The sequence below is a fragment of the Malus domestica genome, chromosome 05 (genome assembly GCF_042453785.1).
Source record: "Malus domestica chromosome 05, GDT2T_hap1".
Lineage (NCBI taxonomy): Eukaryota > Viridiplantae > Streptophyta > Magnoliopsida > Rosales > Rosaceae > Malus > Malus domestica.
Window position 1 is genome coordinate 44815237 of NC_091665.1, and position 23834 is coordinate 44839070.

At 37.3% G+C, this 23834-nt stretch overlaps 1 protein-coding gene across 9 annotated transcripts in view; it reads right to left on the minus strand.

Moving 5' to 3' along the window:
• Window positions 1-2648: 2648 nt before the first annotated feature.
• The window catches only part of LOC103419615 (cysteine-rich receptor-like protein kinase 10), a 60697-nt gene continuing 39511 nt past the window's right edge, over window positions 2649-23834 (minus strand). The window contains exons 1-11 of one of the 9 annotated variants that reach the window (XM_070821537.1): window positions 9888-10029; window positions 9669-9746; window positions 9468-9571; window positions 8227-8292; window positions 7865-7953; window positions 4620-4757; window positions 4359-4486; window positions 3921-4131; window positions 3562-3799; window positions 3286-3436; window positions 2649-3203 (exon numbers count right to left, since the gene is read on the minus strand). In XM_070821537.1, coding sequence (XP_070677638.1) covers window positions 2847-3203; window positions 3286-3436; window positions 3562-3799; window positions 3921-4131; window positions 4359-4486; window positions 4620-4686 — 1152 coding nt within the window. In that variant the 5' untranslated portion in view covers window positions 4687-4757; window positions 7865-7953; window positions 8227-8292; ... (1 more) ...; window positions 9669-9746; window positions 9888-10029 and the 3' untranslated portion in view covers window positions 2649-2846. Of the gene's footprint in view, window positions 3204-3285; window positions 3437-3561; window positions 3800-3920; window positions 4132-4358; window positions 4487-4619; window positions 4758-4945; window positions 5899-7864; window positions 7954-8226; window positions 8293-9467; window positions 9572-9668; window positions 9747-9887; window positions 10551-21025; window positions 21575-21678; window positions 21833-21996; window positions 22238-22345; window positions 22557-22691; window positions 22831-23356; window positions 23485-23617; window positions 23756-23834 lie in introns of those variants that run through there. The other 8 variants (XM_070821536.1, XM_070821538.1, XM_070821532.1 and 5 more) reach the window with 8 other exon arrangements.

The window sequence follows — 23834 nt, forward strand, 5'->3', positions numbered from 1 at the left end:
ATACTCAAGTAGGAGAATGTTAGAGTATGAGTGTGATTCTTACAGTTTAGTAATAATCATTGTTATTTTAGATTGGTATAAAGAGGCCTTAATGTGTTTATAAGAGTTAATTCAACTTTGGTTTGGATTGAAACTCTACTGTTGGCTCGAGAATAGAACTCATACTTATACAAGGATTTGGTCTTGTATTCCTTGTAGGATTGTAATAGGGCAATCTATGTTTAGTATAAAAACATAAGCCACTGCTCTCACAAAACATACGCTCAATATTGAACTAAGACTTATTGTTAGTTTGAATACTTTTGGTTTTGCAAGAGAGGAGAAGGTGCACTGTTTGAAGTCTGATTTGGCTTATTCTTCTACTGCTTTTACGGGTTAGTTTGTTATTGTGTTTATCGAATTGTGATTTTAATACTTGTATAAATTTGTGGTTCATGAGCTTAATCTCTTAACTTATATTTTTGATAAGTTTAATCTTACACATAATAATATAAATGTGGCTTACATATATATCGAATTACACACTTGCAAAGTCATTAATTTAAAGAACCTATATATGTTCAAATAATACGAAAATATAAATTAATACGATTCAAAAACCTTATAATATAATACGAGAAAATCAAAACCATGAACCATTTTGAATGTCACTGTCAATGGGCAAAAGCAGAAGTCCAGATGGCTGACAGATTAACTTGATAAACCCTAATTCCATATGTCATGTATGCATGCTGGTATTGTTTGATTAGCAGGACATAATTAATTAGCACCAAATCCATCGTCTAGATCCTGAACGCTTTATATGAAGAAAGACCAAGACCTAAGGTGATTTGTTTTTGGTCGGTCAAATATATATATCATGCAAGCGGCGGAGAATGAGCAGTGAATTTTTGCTGTTTGGGTCCTTGCCTACTTGAACCTTTCCAATTAGTCTTTTCTAATCTTGATTAGTGAAAACGGTAATGTTAAGGAATACTTAAATTATATTTTGTAAATCATATGACGTGATTATTAATGATTGAATTATTACTTAAGTGAATTATTACTTAAGTGTTGATTAACATGCTTATTTCTATTAGTGACACACATAATGTGATCTTAAAAGTTGTTTACTAAGCAATCATCCTTATAATGTAGAAGGTGAAACCTGCTAGGACATTACAAGGATCTCATTTGAAAAAAAAATTGTTTTGGATACGAGTATTGCGAGGAAGGCTAAATTTTTGTAGATAAAATTTGCAAACCAAATTAATTAATGATGTGTCAACAATAGAAAATAAACATATTTATCAACACTTAATGTCACATCCCAGCCTGGGGCGGATCACTTCCCGGGCCTACTCCACCACCATAGCACGATATTGTCCGCTTTGGGCCCTGAGTCCCTTACAGTTTTGTTTCTAGGAACTCACGAACAACTTCCCAATGGGTCACCCATCATGGGAGTGCTATGGCCACCTTCTCGCTTAACTTCGGAGTTCCGACGAATCCAAAGCCAGTGAGCTCCCAAAAGACCTCGTGCTAGGTAAGGATGGAAATATATATTTAAGGATCACTCCCCTGGGCGATGTGAGATGTCACACTTAAGTAATAATTCAATCATCAACTTCTATATCATTTAACTTATAAAATTTTATTTACAAATTTAATCTCCTTAATATTTACTCTTTGAAGATATAACTGATGGTAATGGGAGCATTCTTTTTTCTTTCTCTTGATCAGTAGAAGTCAATTTTATGTTTACCAAAAAGTGATCATGGAAAATAACAACATAAAAGACAAATACAGGTGAAAAAGATCAAACAAAAGTTGATTCTGGATATTCATTGTCGTCAAATTAGAATCCGTTCAGTTTAGTGGAAGTCTGCAACAAATTATGATGCTTGCACTATTTTCGTCCTCATCTTTCTTTTTTAGGGTAAAGTAATGGTGAAGGTAAATGACAATTAACTAGTTGAACTAGTCATGATTTCTTTGCAGCATACATTTCACTCCACCCAGCTAATTAGTTACTAACTCTAGTCAAAAGGAAAAAAAATGAATATATAAGCGTTCATGCGATAAAAGATCAATAGTTTAAGATGACGTTATAGGTTTGGACTAATTCCACAATATTTTATTTTATAGTCAAAACTATTTATTTTTTAGATCTTCATTGTCTCATTTTATGCAACGCATGTGATGAAGATTAGTCATAGAAGGTTGATAGAGATGGGAGTGGTTGGCGAGTTGCCAAATTAATCAGGCTTCTATCCCCTCCTTTCAGCTTAGACCGTTGAAAAGAAATCTTTTGGTATGAAGTTAAGCCACACATTCAATGAGCCTTATTTTATTTTTTTTTATTGCTTTTATTCAAACCCATTTGAAACAATAAACCATGAACGACAATTTTTTTCATCAAATGTTTGAATCTTTTCAACACCAATAGAGAGAGAAGATGGTCAAACCGTGGCGGATGTGTGCAAGAGGAGGAAGGTTAAGTGGTGGCGTGAACAAGGGTGGAGAAGAAGAATGATTGTGGAACAAAAACAATATAAAACAAAATAAGGCTTATTAAATATGTGGCACAGCTCCAAGCAGTTAGATAATTACTTTTGAAAAAAAAATGAAAGGAGAGAGAAATAGGAGGGGAGAAAATTCAAGTCCAATTAATCAAAGTCCTCGTTTGATTGGTTAACTTTCTACCGTGATTGGTAGACTGGTCCCAAAACAACTCTTGGTCTATCTCTTTTACATTACAAGCCTTATTGCAAATTACCTAAACCATTGAAAAGAAAAATGACCAAATAAATGGTAAATTACACATTATAATCTTTTTTTAGAAATGCAGTTTTCATCTTAAGAAGCTATCTAGGATATACTTCAGTGATCAATGAAACCTCATTTTCTGGTGCTTTGACAGAGTTGCCATTGGATCGATCCGACCCGGTTGTAATCACCTCCGAACTATTCTTCCATCCCAAAGTCATGTCAGATCCAACGTTACTATCTCTGAAAAATGCTGGTTGTGAGGGTACTGGAAGAGTGACTGAATAACTGTTAAGCATTAGAACAATAGCATTCATGGTTGGCCTATCGGGTATATTTTCTTGCACACATAGCAACCCAATATGGATGCATCTCATTATTTCATTTCTTGAACCGTTCGTCAACGCGGGATCTATTAGATTTGAAGCTGTCCCTTCCTTCCAACATTTCCATGCCTGCATTGTGAAATTCGTAGAAATATAGTTAGAGATAAATTATTTTTCTTGGTTGCATTATGCATATAGTTTAAGTACTTACGTAGCTTAGAAGATCCTCCATGTTCTCGCCATGACGAAAGGAATTATTTTTCTGTCCACTCACTATCTCCAGAACTAAGACACCAAAACTATAGACATCTGACTTAACAGAAAAGTGCCCATGCATCGCATATTCTGGAGCCATATATCCACTGCATATCGAAACAAGAATAATATATGTTGGTTTTATGATCACTAACTTCGATGAGGACTTTGGATTATTGATATAGATTGACACAATTATAATATAAGCCATGTAGCCTTGTCGAGTACTTACTAGGTCCCCACAATTCGACTGGTATTGCCTTGTGTTTGATCAACCCCAAACAATTTTGCCATGCCAAAATCTGATATCTTGGGAGTCATTTCTTCATCTATCAAGATATTACTAGCTTTGAGATCACGATGGATAATTCTAAGCCGTGAATCCTCATGAAGGTAAATGAGCCCTCGAGTAATGCCTACTATGATTTTGTAGCGCCTATCCCAATCTAGTTGTGCACGCTTGATTGGGTCTGCATGTTCAATTCAAACCAAGGTTACAATGTTTCTTGTATGTTACAAGAATGAGATTTTATGGTAAAATTTTGAAGTTAAAGCTAAAGTTGTACAAAAAGAACATTGAAGCATAAATACCAAATATGATGTGGTCCAGACTTGCATTAGGGACAAACTCATAAATAAGAAGCCTTTCAACTCCTTCCAAGCAGAAACCCAAGAGCCTAACTAAGTTTCGGTGTTGAAGCTTTGCCACTAACAAGACCTCATTTTTAAACTCCAAATCTCCTTGTCCAGAATTTACGGAGAGCCTTTTCACTGCTATTTCTTCTCCATTGAATAACCTACCCTGAAAGAGTATCAAAACAAAAAGGTTGCATTTAAGGAATATATACATGAAATTGGTGATGTTGCCCATATATATCATCAAGTTGTTAAGATTGGCAGGTTAGGTTTTTTCACAATAAAGCCGGCCTCTGTGTTATGATCAATGGTGGAACAATCACTATATATTGTATTTTATTTCGTAAGGTATGATGTGAGAATGTTATCTTCAATAGATGTGCTATATATTACCTTGTAAACAGAACCAAATCCCCCTTGTCCTAGTTTATTGGCTTCAGAAAAGTCATCTGTGGCAATTCTAATGGTGTCAAAATTGAATTGCAAGGATTCTGCACTTCCAATTTCATCCATGTCTTCGTCTGTGGTACAATTTTAACAAAAATTTCATATGTAACATAATTAGATCTAGATGACGTAACGGTACTAGGCTTCCCACTTGAAGCAAATTGAGTTAAATTAATGTTACTGTGTCTATTTTGTTACAGTACGTACCTGGAATTAAATTACTTTGAAGCTTTTTCTTTGCCTTCCGTACTCTTAGACAAATGCCCATGAACATTGCTAATACCAAAGAAGCAATAATTGACACAACAATAATGATGACAGTCCGAGATTTGCTGCTCTTCGATCCTGCAAAGTAAAATCAGAAATATATCTTCTCTAATCATATGAGATTCTGAATAACATGTTTAAGTGATTGATCTATCAGCGAGAGGAGTTATCATTGATCAATTAAATTTTGAGATCAGTGTCAAGCAAATATGCAGTCATCGGCGTCTGTAATGGAGTGTACATACATATACGTTGTACGTGCGTACCTTGTGAAGTGTTTGTGGTATTGGTTGATGGTGGTGGAGAATGTATTGGTGGTGTTATTGGTGGCGGAGATGGCAGTTGTTTGACAGTTGTAGGGTCATAGAAGGGGTAAAGATCGAATCTAAACTTACAGCTAGGTTTATTAACTCCCCCACCTACTTTCCCGTAAATAGAGGAGATATCTGCAAAAGCCCCAACTAAGCAATCACTGCAAAGTTGCTCTGATATGTCTGGCGTGCATTGCGCTAGTGCAAATATTGTTTGGAAGGATGGGGCACTTGTGTTTCCGAATGCAAATTTCCGAAGAGAACCGCCAGCTGCAGCTTCACTTCTTATGCTTTCCAGTAGCTTCCTCAGCTGTTGGTTGAATCCATCCAGGTCGGACGACGATACGTTATTAATGTTATAATAAGCGGGAGAAGGCTCAGTTTCCATGACGCCATAGATGGAGCGGTTTGAGTAGCGTAACATGCAATTGTCATCATACCAACCAATTGCTTCCTTCCGATTAGGGCAACTCTGAGGGAGAGCATATCGGGAATTATTTAGGCAGCTACGGCAATCTTCCGCCTTGACATCTCCTCTACAAAGTCCGATTGCATAAATGTGCTCGTTCGACGAGTTTAGGCGATAGGATGCATTGTAAAAGCCATACCCGTTGCCGTTTTCGTCGGAGGGCAGGGAGGAGAGGAGGCGGTTGAGGTTTGTCTGATAGGTACTATTGGTGGTATAGTTTCCTTTTCCGTCTATGCAATTTTGACCAAGGGCTTGATTAATCATGAGAAACAGAATGGGAAAGAGGCAGGATAGAAATCTTGAGGAATCCATTGCTGGCATTATTTGATATTTTTGCTAAAATTGGTTTGTAAAAGAGGATTATAGTTCTGATGGAAAACTTGCTACACGTCTATATATGAAGAACGAAGTCAATGAATACCTCAATTTACGCAAGACGCGGTGGTGGGAAGACTTTTAGTAATAGCTCTAGCTACGATACGGTATTATTAGTACTTGCTACCATTCCTCTGCACATGCATGTTTAAGTGTTCTACAATCTACATGATCTCTAATTATCTGGCTTTTCGTTTACAACTTTTTCATGTACCAAGCCTACTCAACTCTTATGAAAAAAGGATGCCGTTATGACGGTCTCAAGCCAATAACATAAGTTGGAATTTAAAATGCATAATAATTTTAAATCAAATACTACTTGATTATTCTTTCATCAGCGAGGTTTCACACTGTTATAATTGAAGATGCTGATATAGACGGGAGTGCTAAATTAAATATTTAAGGTAGCTTCTTCCTAGACTTATGCTATTCAAGGAAGCTTCTTCCGAGACTTATACTATTCAACCATTGAAATAAAGTAAACCACAGACTGGAACAACTTCTCCTTTCTTTTCGGTGCATGCATTCTCTCAGTCAACAAAGTAAATCAATTATAATACGCAATTCTGACAATCATTTACTCGTTTCGGTGGATATACCTTTCTACTTTGTGGTCAGAATTAAATTGTCGATCTGTGACCGACTGTTTCTTAGTTCCTTTCGTCTCGGCTTACATTGATTGTAATCGGAAAATACATGGTGGTTACTACGATGAGCAAGAAAAGTTACAATAATTGATATTGCTGCACACCTTACTCTTTACTATAGTTGATACTAGCAAAGATGCCCAAGCTCCATTGCGGGTTTTGAATTCGTAACCATAGTTTAACACACCAATTTTTAAATTATTCAGAAACCAATCAAAGCAACTGAATCGACATGGTAAATTAAGTCTTTCAGTTGGATCTACATTCTATTGAATTTACATTAAAAGCCTATCTTAAAAAAAAATGTCGGATTTTTTAAAGTCCCAACTATATACAATGTACATGAGTTTTTCACATGAATTGGAGAATGATGGTTGTTTAATTGTACCTAAAGTGCAGCAGTAGCTGTCAGTGTGTGGCTAAAATGCACCTGCACAGTGAATCAAAATTGACTCATGATTCCTTGTACTTGTAGCATAAGTAGAAGGGCAGGTGCTACACAGAAGTTTGTACTACACAAATAGTCAATGCTATTTCCAAACCACCATGAGATTACTTATAATAAACTTACCTAGAAGTTGAAATTCAACCGAACATAAACATCAGGCACATCAGAAAGATGGCAGCAGTTTAAGTCTTGAAGGTTCTCTTCATTTATGTCCTAGTTCACGGGAAAAACAAAAAATGTGATTGCAAAGATGTGATTCCCAACAACAAAGCCTACCAAAATCTAATCCTTTCACCAGTACCTACCTACCACCAATTGAATATCCCACCAACACTCCAAATTTTGACAGCCCTTAAGAAAAAAACTGTTCTATGAAGCACAAAACTCTTCCAACACATTGCTTGCAAGATTTACTATGTTTAAACCTCTGATTTATTGGTATCATGCGATTTCTTTGAAAATTTACATAAACCTCAAAAAGTAGTAAAAGTGCTGCAGCAGCATGAGGAGTTTTATAACAAAGAAGTCATTCATTTCTACCGATAAACTGAAACAATGATTGATACAAAGGTCTTCGCATCAGATAAAAATGACTGACTACGAAGAATTCAAGTGCAAAATGACTGACCAAGAAGACTTCTATTTTTCAGAAAGGTAAAAACAATTAATTGTTATGGTACAAATTCTAAAGTTAATAAGCCCTTGAAGCAGGAAGCCATAAAAAGAGCAGAATTTTACAACATACGTCTCAGAAACAAATAGACTCATTTGAAATGTTCTTAAAGAAATAATACAGTGCCAAATTGGAATCATATCGGAGAATAAAGAGGTCTAAGATATTTTATCCATAAACCTAAAAACTACAGAGAACAAAAATAACAATCACTCAAATGGAAAGTACGGGGAAGCACTGCATCAAAGGTCAGGTGGCATACCAGAATTTTGATTCAAATGTCATGGCTGAGAACCTTTGCATCAAAAGCAGCTGCAAGAGCAAATGATGATGCTGCGATAGGAGTCCAAACTAAACAGCAAAAAATTAGAGAGAATAAGAGTAAGAATTCGAACAGAGTTCCTCTCATAGAACTAAAGAAGTGATGTTGAAACAACCATTTTTTCCCATTTTGTTTGACCAAGAATCTATTTGTATAAAATCCAAATCCAAATGCAGAAGAGATATGAGAATATAACAGAGGACCCTAACAGTTAAGATTAGAGAGAATAAGAGTCTGCATTCGAACACAGTTAAGCGATTTGTTCCAACACCTAACAAAATTAAGAATGGATAAACAAATACCTCAATGATGGTTTTTTGGCGCCTGCTCTGTGAATGCATGGTTTGATGTGTATGCTTGTGTTTGATCTGCATACATGTCAAGAAAAAATTAAGAAGTGCATCACAGAAATACATAAGCAACCAAGAATTGGAAAAACAAACTACCAACAGAGGAGCTAAACAGTTGCTAAAACAGCCTAATCTCCCCAACACTCACATCACAGAAATACAGAAGCAACAAAGTATGGAGAAACAATCTAGCAACAGAGGGATATTCAAACGATGTGAAGCGGAAAAGCAACCTCAATTTGATTTGTTGAGAAGGAAACAGCAGCAAATCATGAAGAAACACAGAAATGAGCACAGTGCAACCCCCTAGCTTATGAAGACACAAACCTGACTCTAACTGTGTACGGAACAGAGCACTCAACAGCCTAATCTCCCTAACACCCAACTAAACAGCCTATAAACATCCATTACAATTTTAATGAAACAACAAAATATTCATCACAGTTTTAACAAAGCAAATGGCAAACCAAACAATAAACAATGATTTTAAAACAGTGCATTCCCTGTTGAATCAGAGGTGAAAACTGAAAACCCACTCTCTCCCATACCTCCCTCAGCCATTCTCTCCTTAACAACCCTGTGGAGTAACCCGTTAACCCCAAAAAATGCACACAGCCATGCTTTCTGCCCTCTCTCTCTCTCTCTCTCCCTGTCCATCCTTCTCTCAAAAATTGGACAAAATCCCTTTATCTCTCTCCCACTCAGTCGAAACACGTAGCTCCCATCTCTCTCCAATCTGTCATTCCCTCTGTCCCACTCCTCTCCTCCCCCAACGACCCTCTGACCGATGCATCTCCCACAGCCACACCCACCCGCCCCCGAGTCAAAAATCCCGGCTATCCTCTCCCTCCACACTAAAGATATTTTCAAACAAATCACAATCCATCCCACAAAGTGCATCCAACTCCAAGGCAAGACTAAGCAAACACACAAAATGTATAAAAACCAAAGAAAAGTAGAAGTGTAACAATATTGTTATGCATCTGTATTTATTCTCACAAATAACGAATATAAGAATTTGATGATCTTGTTACTCAAACTCCAAGGAAAAATGAAATAAAATTCAATGGTTAAAATTAATCATTCTGTAAATGTATTCCCCACATCTATATCATTCAAGTACAACGGTTTCAACAACAAAAAATTCCTGATTGACTTCAGTTCAAAACATTCAAGTTCAACGTAATTGAAACCTGTGCAAGAGATTCGATGAAAACCCAGTTCCAATATTAGCCACAACGAACTGAAGCCGTATCGGCTCAGCGAGAACCTTCTCGATAACCTCCTTCAACGCAACCTATCAATTCCAACACAAAAATTGAGAAAAAGTGCGAGAATATTTGAGCTTGGGATTTTCCCGGAAACCAAACAGGGGTCTAGACTCTAAACCAAACCTTGGGCGAGGGGTGGGGTGGAGAGAGAGGGCAGAGCTTTGAGGCGAGCCACCACCTCTACCCTCCTATCCACCATATCTAAACATCCACAGAGACAAATTGTCAAACACCTAATGGGTGCGCATATACAAACACACACACAGACCTGTATATACAAAAATTACCACAAACAAACACACATACACCTATAAATACAAAAGGGGGTGTCTATATAATCACCTTGGGGAACATCTTCGGTGTGATGGAGGGACTTGTGGATGTCCATGGCGTAGTCGACCGTGTTGGTCTTGTTAAGGAGCATAAAATGGACTTGAGGATCTACTCATCTGGGTACATCTGCCGCTCCTGTCCGAACTCGAGGAGGGAAAAAAAATGAAGAAATTTGGGTTTAGGGATCTGGGTTTTGGGTTTATCGTTGAATACTGGAACGGTATAAAGAAATTTGGGTTTGTGGAGAGTAGCAGAAACTGAGAATGCCGAGAGAGAATCAAAAAGCAAAGAAAAAGCGGAGAAGAAGTCGAGGTGCAGCGATGACAGACGCCTGGGCTAGCTTCCACCGTGCGAAGCGGTGGCTCATACTTTTCTCTGACCATCTCCCCTCTCCCACTCATGAAATCGAGGATCTGCGGCAATGGCCTCTCTCTCTCTCTCTCTCTCTCTCTCACAGAGGAGGCATGGCCTCCCATCCCCGAAACCCTCACTGAATGACAACAAACCTAAACCCACCCCAATCCCTCTCTTACTCAGTCCAAACCCGTAGCTCCCATCTCTCCAATCCGTCAGTCCCTCTGTCCCCCTCCTCTCCTCCCCCCAACAACCCTCTGACCGATGCATCAGCCACAGAACACCCACCCGCACGTCCCTCCCGAAAATCCTCTCCCCTAAATCCCGGCGAACGTCTCCCTTTCAACCCTTCTGTCGCCCTTCCCTCTCTCTCCCCAAGCCATAAGCCCAGATCCAGCCGAAAGACCGAAGACCCGTTGTTAAGCCCAGTGGCAATCTTGTAAATGAAGCGAAATTTAGGATAGAATCAGCCCGGTGGCAAACTCGTAAATAAAGTGAAATTGATGCAAAATTGCACAGTAGCAATCTTAATGTTCGATTCAAACACTACGATGCAATGTCCGTATTGTGATTTGCTTTTTGTGGATTTAAACTAGGGGAGTTTAACGAAAAGCACCTGGTACTGTTCACTTTAACGAAAAACCACATTTTTACACTAAAAAGTCAATCCTGGTACTATTTACTTTACCCTTTATTTTGTCCTTATCATTAAAACTCAAAGTTTTCAAGCCATTTTCATTAGTTTTCCTTTTAAACTATCCATTGCAGTGCATGTTTGACTAGTCACATTTAATGTTGTATTTTTTTTATATACCTTTAAATATTGGATTATTTAATTTGATTATCATAAATCAGAAACTATAACGCAGAGTCTTAATTTACTTATTTTGGGTAACATAAACTGCAATGCAATATGTGAATCCCTAATGACCAATTCCAAAATATATAAAATATGAAAAAGGGGTACCGAGTGTTAGATTTTATAATTTTTATTTATTTTAAATAATTTTGTAGAAACCGTATATTCAATATCTAGATTTAAGAGATTACAACCTATATTTATACACAAATTATAAGATATCTTCTTAGTGGTTACAATGGGACGGAAAACCAATTATATCCTAATAAAGGCTAATAACAACATAATAGCTAAACAATAATGTATTGTCCTTGAAGAACCGTAACTATGGTAACTCCCGTAACTCCCTAACAAATTTAAATACAGATTTTGTAGTTTTTGTTTATCCTTCCCTCCCAGTTGCAAACGTATGCATAGAAGGTCTAAACGCGGCTACGTTTGTCATCAAATAGGCCAATATATACATCACTGAAATGGTGTGGATTGATACATTCTTCTCCTGACTATCCTTGTCCAGATACTTTCCTGTGTAAACGATTAGTTGAAAGAACATCTGGTATGGATATTGAACTTGGCATAGCTTGTACCAAACATTGCATCAGTTGTTTTGCAACTCTTGAAGATTTCCTTGCTTGCTTCATGAAACAGTTTCGACAAACTATGGAGTTAACATCCCATCTACAAAGTGCTTGTCCAGGGACTATGTCACGTCCATCTCCAATCGTGTCATTGTAAAAACCTCCTGTGATGGAAGTGTTAGAAGACAATGACTCAATAGCCGCTCGAGATTGCTTTCAAATTGACTACTTCTGCCATCAGCTGAACAAAAAATTGAAAGGGGATCTGTAGCAGAAAGGGCAGCCGGCATCAACAGCACAATAATTGCGAAAAGCATTACAAGAAGTTTATCTTTGTCCATTTGCTAGAAAAGGGTTCACGGTGAACACAGATTTTGGCCAAAAGCAAGAAACACTTTGAAGATTTATTTTGACGACGTTTCAGTTTTGACAGTGAAGTTCCAGCTACAAGTTTACATGTGACCATCACAGAAACTTCCTTGCTGATGGAAGACGCAAGCCGGATGTGATTAAAGTCATGATCTGCATGTTGATAGAGACCAGGAATAACATATGGTGTTCAAATGATCGGTTAATTGTTGATTGATCAAAGACTTTGCAGCTTGGTCACATATAGTGCATGCTTAAACTACTTGATTAAAATGTGATTGTTTAGAGTTGACTGGCCAAACAAGCAGTGTCTGTTGGTTAGTACAAGTCTAACTATTTGTTTGACCATTCTACTCGAAGGGAGCTGCCATGAAATTACTAGTAAGGTCTTTGGAGTCTTTATAGCAGCATGAGGATGTGTGGGCATACAAGAAATAATATGATCAAGAATAATAAGGATATCCAATGTAAAGTAGGAATGACCCCAATTGAAAATAAGATAAGAAAAAATTGATTAAGATGGTTTGAACATTTGAAATGAAGACCTAAAGATGCTCCAGTTAGAAAACGCAACTACGTGACAAAGACTCATAACACAAGGGCACAAGGGGTAGATGAAGACTTAAAAAAAATTAGGAGACTTTAAGAAAAGACAGAGACTATTTGGAGCTAATAAAATACTTGGCCCAAAATCGAGTACAGTGACGTTCTAGGATTCATACAATCAACCCCACTTAATGGGATGATGTATTTTTGTTGTTGTTGATGTGTTTATGCAGGCTCTATTTTGTTCACTTATTATATAAACCGGTCAAAGTATCGATTTGCTTATATCGCACAAATTTCCTTGCTGACCGAAAATCCATAGATATGCAATCCTGCTCAACAAAGTCTTGATCAAGAATACTGTATTGATCAAAGACTTGTTTAATTAAATTAGTTAAACTCACATCAGTAAAAATTAAAATTCAGTCACACCACAAGTTGAAAGATTTGTTGACCCAAAACTAATAGATAATGACAAGGACTTCACAACCATCAAATAATAGTAAACTGTCAGTGTTTGATTCGTGTTTGTATTATTTGAAAACAAAACTGCAAATTGATTCAGTGAGACGATGATTCACACCGAGCAGCTGAAAAACGAAGAACAAAGGAGGAAGAGAATTCGGAGTCGTTGCTTCAGCAAGAAGGATTCTATTTCTTCTTGTTGATGAGAATGAGTTCACGTTAATGGGAGGAAATATCTTGCATGAACTTATAAAAGAGACCTACTCTTCATATGGTCAATTGGTTTTGTGGTGAAACCTCAACTTTTTTCATGGTATCAAAGTAGGTTGAATAGAATTTTACGGGATAATTTCCGTGTATTCCATAATTCTCAATTAAAGGATATGTACAACCCTAGTTACAAGAAAGGCAACAAATAAAGGACATAATACCTTTCCTAAAACAAGACTCTAGTAATTACAAAATATTTACATTCTCTTTTCTACTAAATATTAACTTATTCCAATACTCCCCCTCAAGTTGGAGCATAAATATTACTCATGCCCAACTTGACAAGCGACTCACCAAACCTTCTATTGCACATGGCATGGGTAAGTACATCTGCAAGTTGTTCCTCTGAGTTCACAAATGGTATTGACACAATCTTCTTCTCCAGCTTTTCTTTGATAAAATGTCTATCAACTTCAACATGCTTAGTCCTGTCATGCTGTACTGGATTCTCGGCTATCTCTCTAGCGGACTTATTATCACAATACAACTTCATTGCCTCCTTCTGTGTAAAACCAAGGCTCTCAAGTAACTTTTGCAGCCAAAGCATCTCGCATACACCATGTGCCATTCCCCTATATTCGGCTTCGGCAGAAGACCGTGACACCACATTTTGTTTCTTGCTCCTCCACGTAACCAAATTGCCTCCAACGAATGTAAAATACCCCGATGTAGACCTTCTATCAGTCACATCACCGGCCCAATCAGCATCCGTAAATCCCTCGATCCTCATATGCCCATGACTCTCATACAAAACTCCTTTACCCGGAGCAGACTTTAAGTATGCCAAGATTCTCATCACTGCCTCCATATGATCTACACTTGGTGAGTGCATAAACTGACTAACCACACTTACCGCGTAAGCAATATCCGGACGAGTATGAGACAAATAAATCAGCCTCCCCACCAGTCTTTGATATCTCCCTTTGTCAACCGGTTCCTGATCTGGATAAATCCCCAAATAATGTTTCTCTACGATAGGAGTGTCCACAGGTTTACACCCCAGCATGCCTGTTTCCTTTAATAAATCCAGAACATATTTACGTTGAGACAAAAAAATACCTCTAGATGACCGAGCGACTTCCACTCCAAGAAAGTATTTTAAATCTCCCAAATTCTTCATCTCAAACTCGGCAGCAAGGTTTTGTTCAAGCTTCATCATCTCTTCTGAATCATCACCGGTTATTATCATGTCATCTACATAAATTATTAAGGCAGTCACTTTACCACTTCCCCGTTTCACAAATAATGTATGATCCGAATGACTTTGATAATACCCAAACCTCCTCATAACCTGAGTAAATCTCCCAAACCATGCACGAGGTGATTGCTTAAGTCCATAGAGTGACTTTCGCAATCTACATACTCCGGTTTTTCCTCCGGCATTGTACCCCGGAGGAAAATCCATATACACCTCTTCTTCTAGATGCCCATGAAGAAAAGCATTCTTTACATCAAACTGTTTCAGTGGCCAATTCAAGTTTGCAGCTAAAGAAATCAGAACACGTACCGTATTCATCTTCGCTACTGGAGAAAAAGTTTCCTGATAGTCAATACCATAAGTTTGAGTATACCCCTTCGCTACTAACCTTGCTTTATATCTGTCTACCGATCCGTCTGCCTTATATTTAATTGTAAAAACCCATCTACACCCAACTGGTTTCTTGCCTTTAGGTAGCTCCGTCACCTCCCATGTATCATTCTTGTGTAGTGCCATCATTTCTTCATCCATTGCAGCAACCCATTTAGGATCCTTCAAGGCCTCCTCAACTCGGGTTGGTGCTTGGATTGCTTCCACATTATTTACCCAGGCTTGACGTTCAGGTGCAAGGTTTTTGCACGACACATAATTTGATATTGGATACTTTACTTTTCCTTCAGGAGAAAACCTGTCAGGAGGAACACCACGATTTTGCCTTGGCGGCAACTTATACATACTTACATCATTATTTGGATTAGTTACATGAGCATCTGTAGTACTTACCTCAGGGATATTCAGAGTAGACACATTGGGTGGCACTATCGAGCGAGAGAGAATGTGATGTGGGTTCTGCAGATGGCACTTCTTCCCTTAAAGTACTTGGTTCGGCAGTAGGCTGCTGGATTATTATAGCTTCCTCAGTAGGACCTTGCCTAAAACCTGCACTTGTCTCGGCAGGCAGCAACTGAAGGCCCATATCATTCTCGGCAATTTCTTGTCGAAAATTTGGTGTCCCATTTTCATCCTTGTCGTCAACACATGCTCCCCCTGAACTACATATCACATCCTCGGGTACCTCTAACCACCCAAGATCAACTTGATCACCACTAGTGTTCTCCCCCTGGTGATCTGAAGGTGATGGGATCGAAGAATAGAAATACTCTGATTCAGAAAAAGTAACATCCATAGTCACATACATATGTCGAGTTTCAGGATGATAACACTTATACCCTTTCTGTTAAGAGGCAAACCCAACAAAAACGCACCAAAGGGCACATGGATCCAATTTGCTACGATGAATCATGTGAATATGAACATATGCTACACATCCAAACACACGAGGAGTAAGGGTATTAGTGGATACTACAGGAACATGTTCCGTTAATACTTGAAGAGGGGTACGGAATTCTACAACCCGAGATGGCATACGGTTAATCACATACACAGCATAGGTAACGGCTTCAGGCCAAAAACGTTTAGGCACAGACGCACCAATAAGCAGGGCACGAGCAGTTTCCAAGATATGACGATTCTTTCTCTCATCAACCCCATTTTGTTGTGGAGTATGCGGACATGTAGTTTGATGAATAATTCCACGATCTTGTAGAAACCGGGATAACTCAGAAGCTATGTACTCTTCACCGTTGTCAGAACACAAAACTTTAATATCAATGGAATACTGAGTTTTAACCATCTGTTGAAACAGACGAAACACATCACAAACCTCACTTTTATTTTTCAACATATACAACCACATCATACGAGTGCAATCATCCATGAAAGTAACAAACCATCTAATTCCCGAAGTAGTACTAACAGGGGAAGGCCCCCACACATCAGAGTGTACTAGTGCAAATGGAGAAGATCTTCTATTCATACTTGGAGGGAATGAAGCACGATGACTTTTGGCTAAAATACATACTTCACATTTCAATTCTGAGTTTTCAATACCACTGAACAAATCAGGTACTATATGTTTCAAATAACCAAACGATGCATGCCCCAAACGACGATGCAATAACAATACCTTCTGTAGATTCCTATTACGTGACGAATGAACCAAATGAGCTCTTCCAGGAACCACGTCATCCACATAATATAGTCCCTCTCTCTTAGTGCCACGCCCAATGATCTCCTTTGTTTGAATATCCTGAAGCAAGCAAAATGAAGGATACATTACTACAACACAATCCAATTGTTCAGTGACTTGAGGTACATACAATAAGTGATGGGACAATGACGGAACCAATAAACAATTATGTAACGGAAGAGAGGGTGTAAGAGACACTGTTCCCGCTCCAACAATGGCAGCAGTAGTACCATTGGCAGTTGCCACACACTTTTTATGAGAATCTTTCATGGACTGAAACAAAGTTCTATCATACGTCATATGATCCGTTGCACCGGAATCTAAAATCCAACCGGTATTGGTCATTGTAATAACAACTGCACAACAGTCTCTACACACTGCACAAAACAACAAGTACGCACAATACTTATACGCAACAAACTACACACTTGCAGCTGTAGACACGCTGATCCACGGACAGAAATCACTAGCACAAACTGTAGCCCACGGTACAAGAGAACAATCCACACATTGCAAGCAGTAGCAAGAACCCACAAATCCTTTTTTTTTTTTCAAAAGAGAAAAAATTGCAGAACTTGCAGACATAATCTGAAATAATAGTACTAACACGCACAGGAACAAGGGCACGATATTGGACAACAATTCAAGTGCAGCTCGGCACAAGAATTATAGTTATACTCACTGCAACAAATTGGATAGCAAGCCAAATTGTTTACTACCCACGGGATAAAGGAAAAGGTACTTTGACAATTGATGCAAAGCAATTGTATGCTAACAATTGCACAACAATTGTACACTGTTAAAAACCACAAGCACATCAATACCATTCACACACGGTTGCACACACAGCAACAACACACACGCACAGTGACTGATCTCTGCGAAAAGAATTGCAGAAAAAACAGTTGATTGAGCACAGCGGAAAAACTAGGGTTACGGCAGCCTTGGCTCTGATACCAAATAGAATTTTACGGGATAATTTCCGTGTATTCCATAATTCTCAATTAAAGGATATGTACAACCCTAGTTACAAGAAAGGCAACAAATAAAGGACATAATACCTCTCCTAAAACAAGACTCTAGTAATTACAAAATATTTACATTCTCTTTTCTACTAAATATTAACTTATTCCAATAGGTTGTCCCACGTGTGAAGCCAAACGGTAACACGCGCTCTGCGTCACCCTATTGTATTATCCACGTGTTAGGCTTGAAAATTTATCACACGTGAGGGGACGTGTTGAGAATAAGTCTCATTTTAATAGGAGGAGGGAATTCCATGGGCTTATAAGAGGTTAAACTACTCTTCATTTTACCAATTGATTTTATGATGAAACCTCAACTTTCTCTTCTTGTAGCTGAATAGAGAGAGAGAGGGAGTTAGATATAGCTGAGCTGAGCTATTGAAGGCATACTAGTTATTAGAATCCTTTTTACTATTTATCCTAGTATTAATTAAGGGAACTGTTATTAACACTAAAAAAATCTCATTATATACTCTTCACAAGTATATTTTTCTTTCTAATTATTGAAAGTTTGGAGTGTTAAATGAGGTTTTAGGAGTGCTAATAACAATTCCCTTAATTAAAGTTTGTATAATTAATCAAATATATACAAGGTGTGATTGTAACATTATCATGGGATTCTTACTTCCAGCTTCTCGGTATATAGTTTTTATCACAGATTTAAATATCGATATTATCGGCGAAATATCGCCGATAATATCGATTTTTCGGGTAATGGATATTTAAATAGGTTTCTGTGTGGTTTTCGTCCAAATATCGCGATATTATCGATAATATCGATAATATCGCGATATTTTGGAAATATCGAGATATTTCGTTGAACGGTGCAATCGGACTCCGATTTCGAACGCCGGAGATGGTGTGGCTGTTCCCGAGCCCATTTCGTCCCAAAAACCTTGCAAAAACACGAATTTTAACTTCAATTTCACATATATGCTTCAAATTTCACGCATGCATCAACGATTCAACATATGATGTCGGTTTAGGGCTTAGGGTTTCAATGGAATCTCACCTGAAAAATCGATGACTGGGCCAACTCCTTTCTCAGCGGCGCACCACCAGAGACGACTGAGCCAAGTCCGACTTCGCCAGAGCCACGATCAACGGCAGCGAAGGATCGAGAGAGTGGGCGAAGGATCGAGAGAGTGGGAGAAGGGGGAGATCTGTGTGTGTGTGGGTCGAATGGAGAAGGGGGAGAAGAGAGGTCAGGCCTCAGAGAAGAAGACCCCGGAGGCCCGGGAAACAACCGTCATCGCCAACACGCGCATCGACTGGAAGGAGACCCCGGAGGCCCACATCTTCAAGGCGGACCTCCCGGGGATCAAAAAGGAGGAGGTGAAAGTGGAGGTGGAGGACGGGAGGGTCCTGCATATCAGCGGCGAGAGGAGCAGGGAGCAGGAGGAGAAGACGAAGAACTGGAGAAGGGAGAAGCTCAGAAGTTCTAGAGAGAAGGAAGGGAGAGAAGAGAAAGACAGAAGTTCTAGAGAGAGAAGGATCCAGAGTGAGACTCTGTGGGCGTGCGTGGTTTTGGATTTTGGGGGGGGGGGGTTTGTCTGTGACACACTGACTCACTGACTCTCTCTTCTGCGTGTGATGTGTGGTGGTGTGAGAAAAAAAAAGAATCCAATGCAATGATCCAATCCAAATAATTCAAAATCAAATAAAAAAACATATAAATAATTCAAAAGCATCTCCAAATAATTTTGACAAGACACTCACTCTACACATAGAGATGATGAAGATAGTGAAAAAATTGAACCTCATAGGAACTCTATGTGGTACTAAAGTGTAAAATATTGTACTAATTCATTATATATAAATGATTATGGTGTGTTTAGACTTCTTTCATTAATTACTACATATTTTCTACACTCACAATGTTTGTCAGCTCGCTATATAATCAACTTGATAATGTTAAATCCATCATGCAATGCATTTCCTTCCAATTTTTTGTGATAAACTAATAGATAATTGACTAAATAAACATCCTGCAAAGTTTCAATAAAAATTTCCAAGTTTTTCTTACAATTTCCGTGGTTTCCATGTAATTTTTATCGATATCGATATTTTACCGATATTTCCATCGATATTTCCGTGTTTTCAGACTACCGATATTTCCGATATTACCGATATTTAATACCATGGTTTTTATAAAAGAACATGGATCCCCTCCGGATCCATTATGTGGGGATCTTAGGAATCCCCACATCTCATCCGTACATCGTGAATCGTGCGGTCAGAAATTATTTTATTTTTATTATTTTAAGTTAATCACAAATAGTACCTTACGAAAACTGGCCGCACGATATACGATGAATGATTGGGATGTAGGGATCCTTAGAATCCCCACATAATGGATCCGGAGGGGAAGACATTTTCTCACTTAAAACATCGTCGTCATGGATATTTTTCGTTGTAAAAATTTAGGGCTTCTTTGGTACTCTACTTGAATCCAATTTTTTAAACTTAAAAACAATTTTCAAGTTTTAGACCTTAAAAAATTGTTTGGTAGGACTATTTTAAAAAATTGAACTCAAGACTAACTAAAAAATATAGTCTATTCTCTAAAACCATAAAAAGTGAGTTTTTAAAGTTTTTAAATTTAAACTCACTCATTTCTTTCATTTCCGCTTGCTCTCTCTCACTCCAAATCTATCTCTCTCTTTTCTTCTTTCTCTTTCCTCTTTTATTTTATTTATTTATTTTTTTTTCCTTTTTGTGTCTCCTCCAATTTGCTCTCTTCATTCTCTCGGTTATTTCTCTCACTCCTCTTCTTCTCTCCTTCAATCATCTCTTATTTTCTTTCCTTCTCTCTTCTCTTTCTCCCTCTCCTATGACCCCCCTCTTTTTAGATCTCTTTGTCTAGTTTAAGTTGTAAAATTTAAAATTTTTAAATCGCCAACCAATTAAGTTTTTGAGTCTTAAAGAAAATTGTTTTCAAGAAATGTTCTTAATAAATGTTTTGAGAAATGATAAAAAAATTCAAATAGGATACCAAACATGCCCTTAAATTCCTCACTGTTTCATGGATCAAATTGGTTATCAAACTCAGTTCACAATCTTGCGAGAAAATTGAAATTTCCTTGAGTAATTATCTGCATATATATGACACGAATTTATAGATTTTTTAATTTGAGAAGAAAATCACACCAAATTGAGGTATAGTTAGATCACATGAAAAATAACACTCCTACTGAAAGATATGAGAAAATTTGAGCATCGGTCCCTAAACAGGTCATAAGGTATAGTAATGGTTCTTTTGAGTAAACATTGTTTTATAATACCTTCCAAAATTAAGGGTTTAAAGAGGAAAATATAAAAGGAATTATTCTAACGTGATTACCAAAAATAAATAATGTTACAGATTGTAACAAGTTATGGACCACTATTCAAATTAACTCAAAACATATTAAGTATGTAAAATAACACTACTCAAGTCATACTGCTAGTCATATACAGGATGCGTAATAACAAATTATGTAGATTCGAGATTATTAGGGAGCGCATGGTAATTAACATTTACCCTATACAAATGACAAGGTGAAAGAAAAACTGTAAAGATTATAGGATTGTCTCTAAATGCAGCTCAAGAGCCTTTAACGGAAGAACTTCCAAAATATTAACCTTATTGTCATCGGTCTCAACGAGGAACATCGATAGAAATGGTCAAACCATTGCCTGAGCAATCTTGAGGACGCACTTGATCATGGTGGTCAACATATCCTCCTGTAAAGAAGGCTGGTTTCTCAGGTCTGGGAAGAATAATAGTTTCACTTTTTAACATAAGAACAACTGAGGACATGGTCGGCCTGTTGTTTGCATCTTCTTGAACACACAATAGTCCAATGTGGATGTACCTCAAAAATTCATTTGGACTGCAGGAATCTTTTAACAAGGGATCCATCAACTCCAACCCTTTCGTTTCATTCCATAATTGCCAAGCCTGCAATCAATATCTCTCAGGGATGTATGTACTACTCCAGTTTTAATAGCTACATTAATTAGCTCACGAATATTTTGAATAAGTATTTCAAGTAAAAAACTTACATAACCTATAAGAGTAGGTTTACAATTTGTGCGATGAAAGCCTAAAAAGTTCCTTCTCCCCGTTATGATCTCAAGCAGAAGTACTCCGAAGCTGAAGACATCCGATTTTACTGAATACAACCCTTCCATAGCATATTCTGGAACCATGTAACCACTTTACAGGACAGAAATGGTTGACATATATTAGAGTTTAAATAACAAATATATACTTTTCCGTTGTCTATTTAAAGATAGAGTTAAGTACATAAGTTGAAACAAATAATTGGAACTTAAGATTACTAATATTAGATAGAGGTATTTGTATAAGTTGAAACTTACTAAGTACCAACAATTCTTTTGGTATTTCCTTCAGTTTGATCATCAATTCCAAACATTCTAGCCATCCCAAAATCTGATATTTTCGGATTCATGTTGCTATCTAATAAAATGTTGCTAGCTTTCAAATCACGATGTATAACTCTAAGCCTCGAATCTTCATGAAGATACAAAATTCCTCGAGCAATTCCTCCAATTATCATGGTGCGGCTCAACCAATCTAGTTGTTCTCGTTTTTTATGTTCTGCAAATTTATCAAGTTCAAGTAGTACTTTTTGAAGTTAGGAACGACAAAGAATTATATTTACTGACACAAACATATATGTATATTCATCAAATGATGTTCACATACCAAATAAAAAATAATCAAGGCTTTTGTTGGGCACATATTCATAAACAAGTATGGTTTCTTCTCCTTCCAAGCAAAATCCTAATAGCCTGACAAGATTTCTGTGTTGAAGCTTGGCTACCAATACAACCTCGTTCTTAAATTCTTGTACACCTTGTCCGGAGCTTTTTGACAACCTCTTTACTGCTATTTCTTGTCCACTAATAAGCATTCCCTGTGATAAGGTATATAGGTACTTTAGTTTATCCAACAATTTTGTTGTGATCTAAGCAATTTATATATACAATACAATGTTGGATTAATAGAATGACTCATGAACTAATGCATTATATATTTGTTGGGTTATTACCTTGAAAACTGCACCGAATCCACCTTCGCCTAACTTGTTATATTCGGAGAACTTATTTGGCAGGTCAGGTTTTTTCACAAGAGTAAATTGTAGTTATGGTCCCTGAACTTTACTCAAATTGGAGCAATGGTCATTCAACTAAAAATCCATTATCATTGGTCCTTCAACTCATTAAAACGTGCAGCTATGGTCCCTCAACTAAAAATCTATTACCTTTGGTCCCTTAATTTTAATTCAACTGGAGAAATGGTCCCTTAATTTTATCCCAATTGTAACTATGGTCCTTCAAACATAACTCGTTTTGACAAAATTTTTTACGTAGTTGACGAAAATGACCATAATTACACACTTTGATGAGTTGATGGACCCTAATTAAATAAATGGTTATTCCAACATAACATATTTTGACAAAATTTTGAAGAAATTAATGAAAATGACTATAGCTACACATTTTAATAAGTTGAGGGACCAATGGTAATGAATTTTTAGTTGAGGGACTATTGCTCCAATTTGAGTAAAGTTCATGGACCATTGCTACAATTTACTCTTTTCACAATAAAGCCGGCCTCGGTGATCAATAGTGGAACAATCACTATATATATTGTATTTTATTTCGTAAGGTATGATGTGAGAATCTTACCTTCAATGGATGTTTTATATATTACCTTGTAAACAGAACCAAATCCTCCTTGTCCTAGTTTATTGGCTTCAGAAAAGTCATCTGCGGCAATTCTAATGGTGTCAAAATTGAATTGCAAGGATTCTGCACTTCCAATTTCGTCCATGTCTTCGCCTGCGGTACAATTTTAACAAAATATTGATATGTAACATAATTACATCTAGATGACGTAACAGTACTAGGCTTCCCACTTGAAGAAAATTGAGTTAAATTAATGTTACTGTGTCTATTTTGTTACAATACGTACCTGGAATTAAATTACTTTGAAACATTTTCTTTGCATTCCGTACTCTTAGACAAATGCCCATGAACATTGCTAGTACCAAAGAAGCAATAATTGGCACAACAATAATGATGACAGTCCGAGATTTGCCGTTCTTCAATCCTGCAAAGTAAAATCATAAATATATCTTCTCTAATCACATGAGATTCTGAATAACATGTTTAAGTGATTGATCTATCAG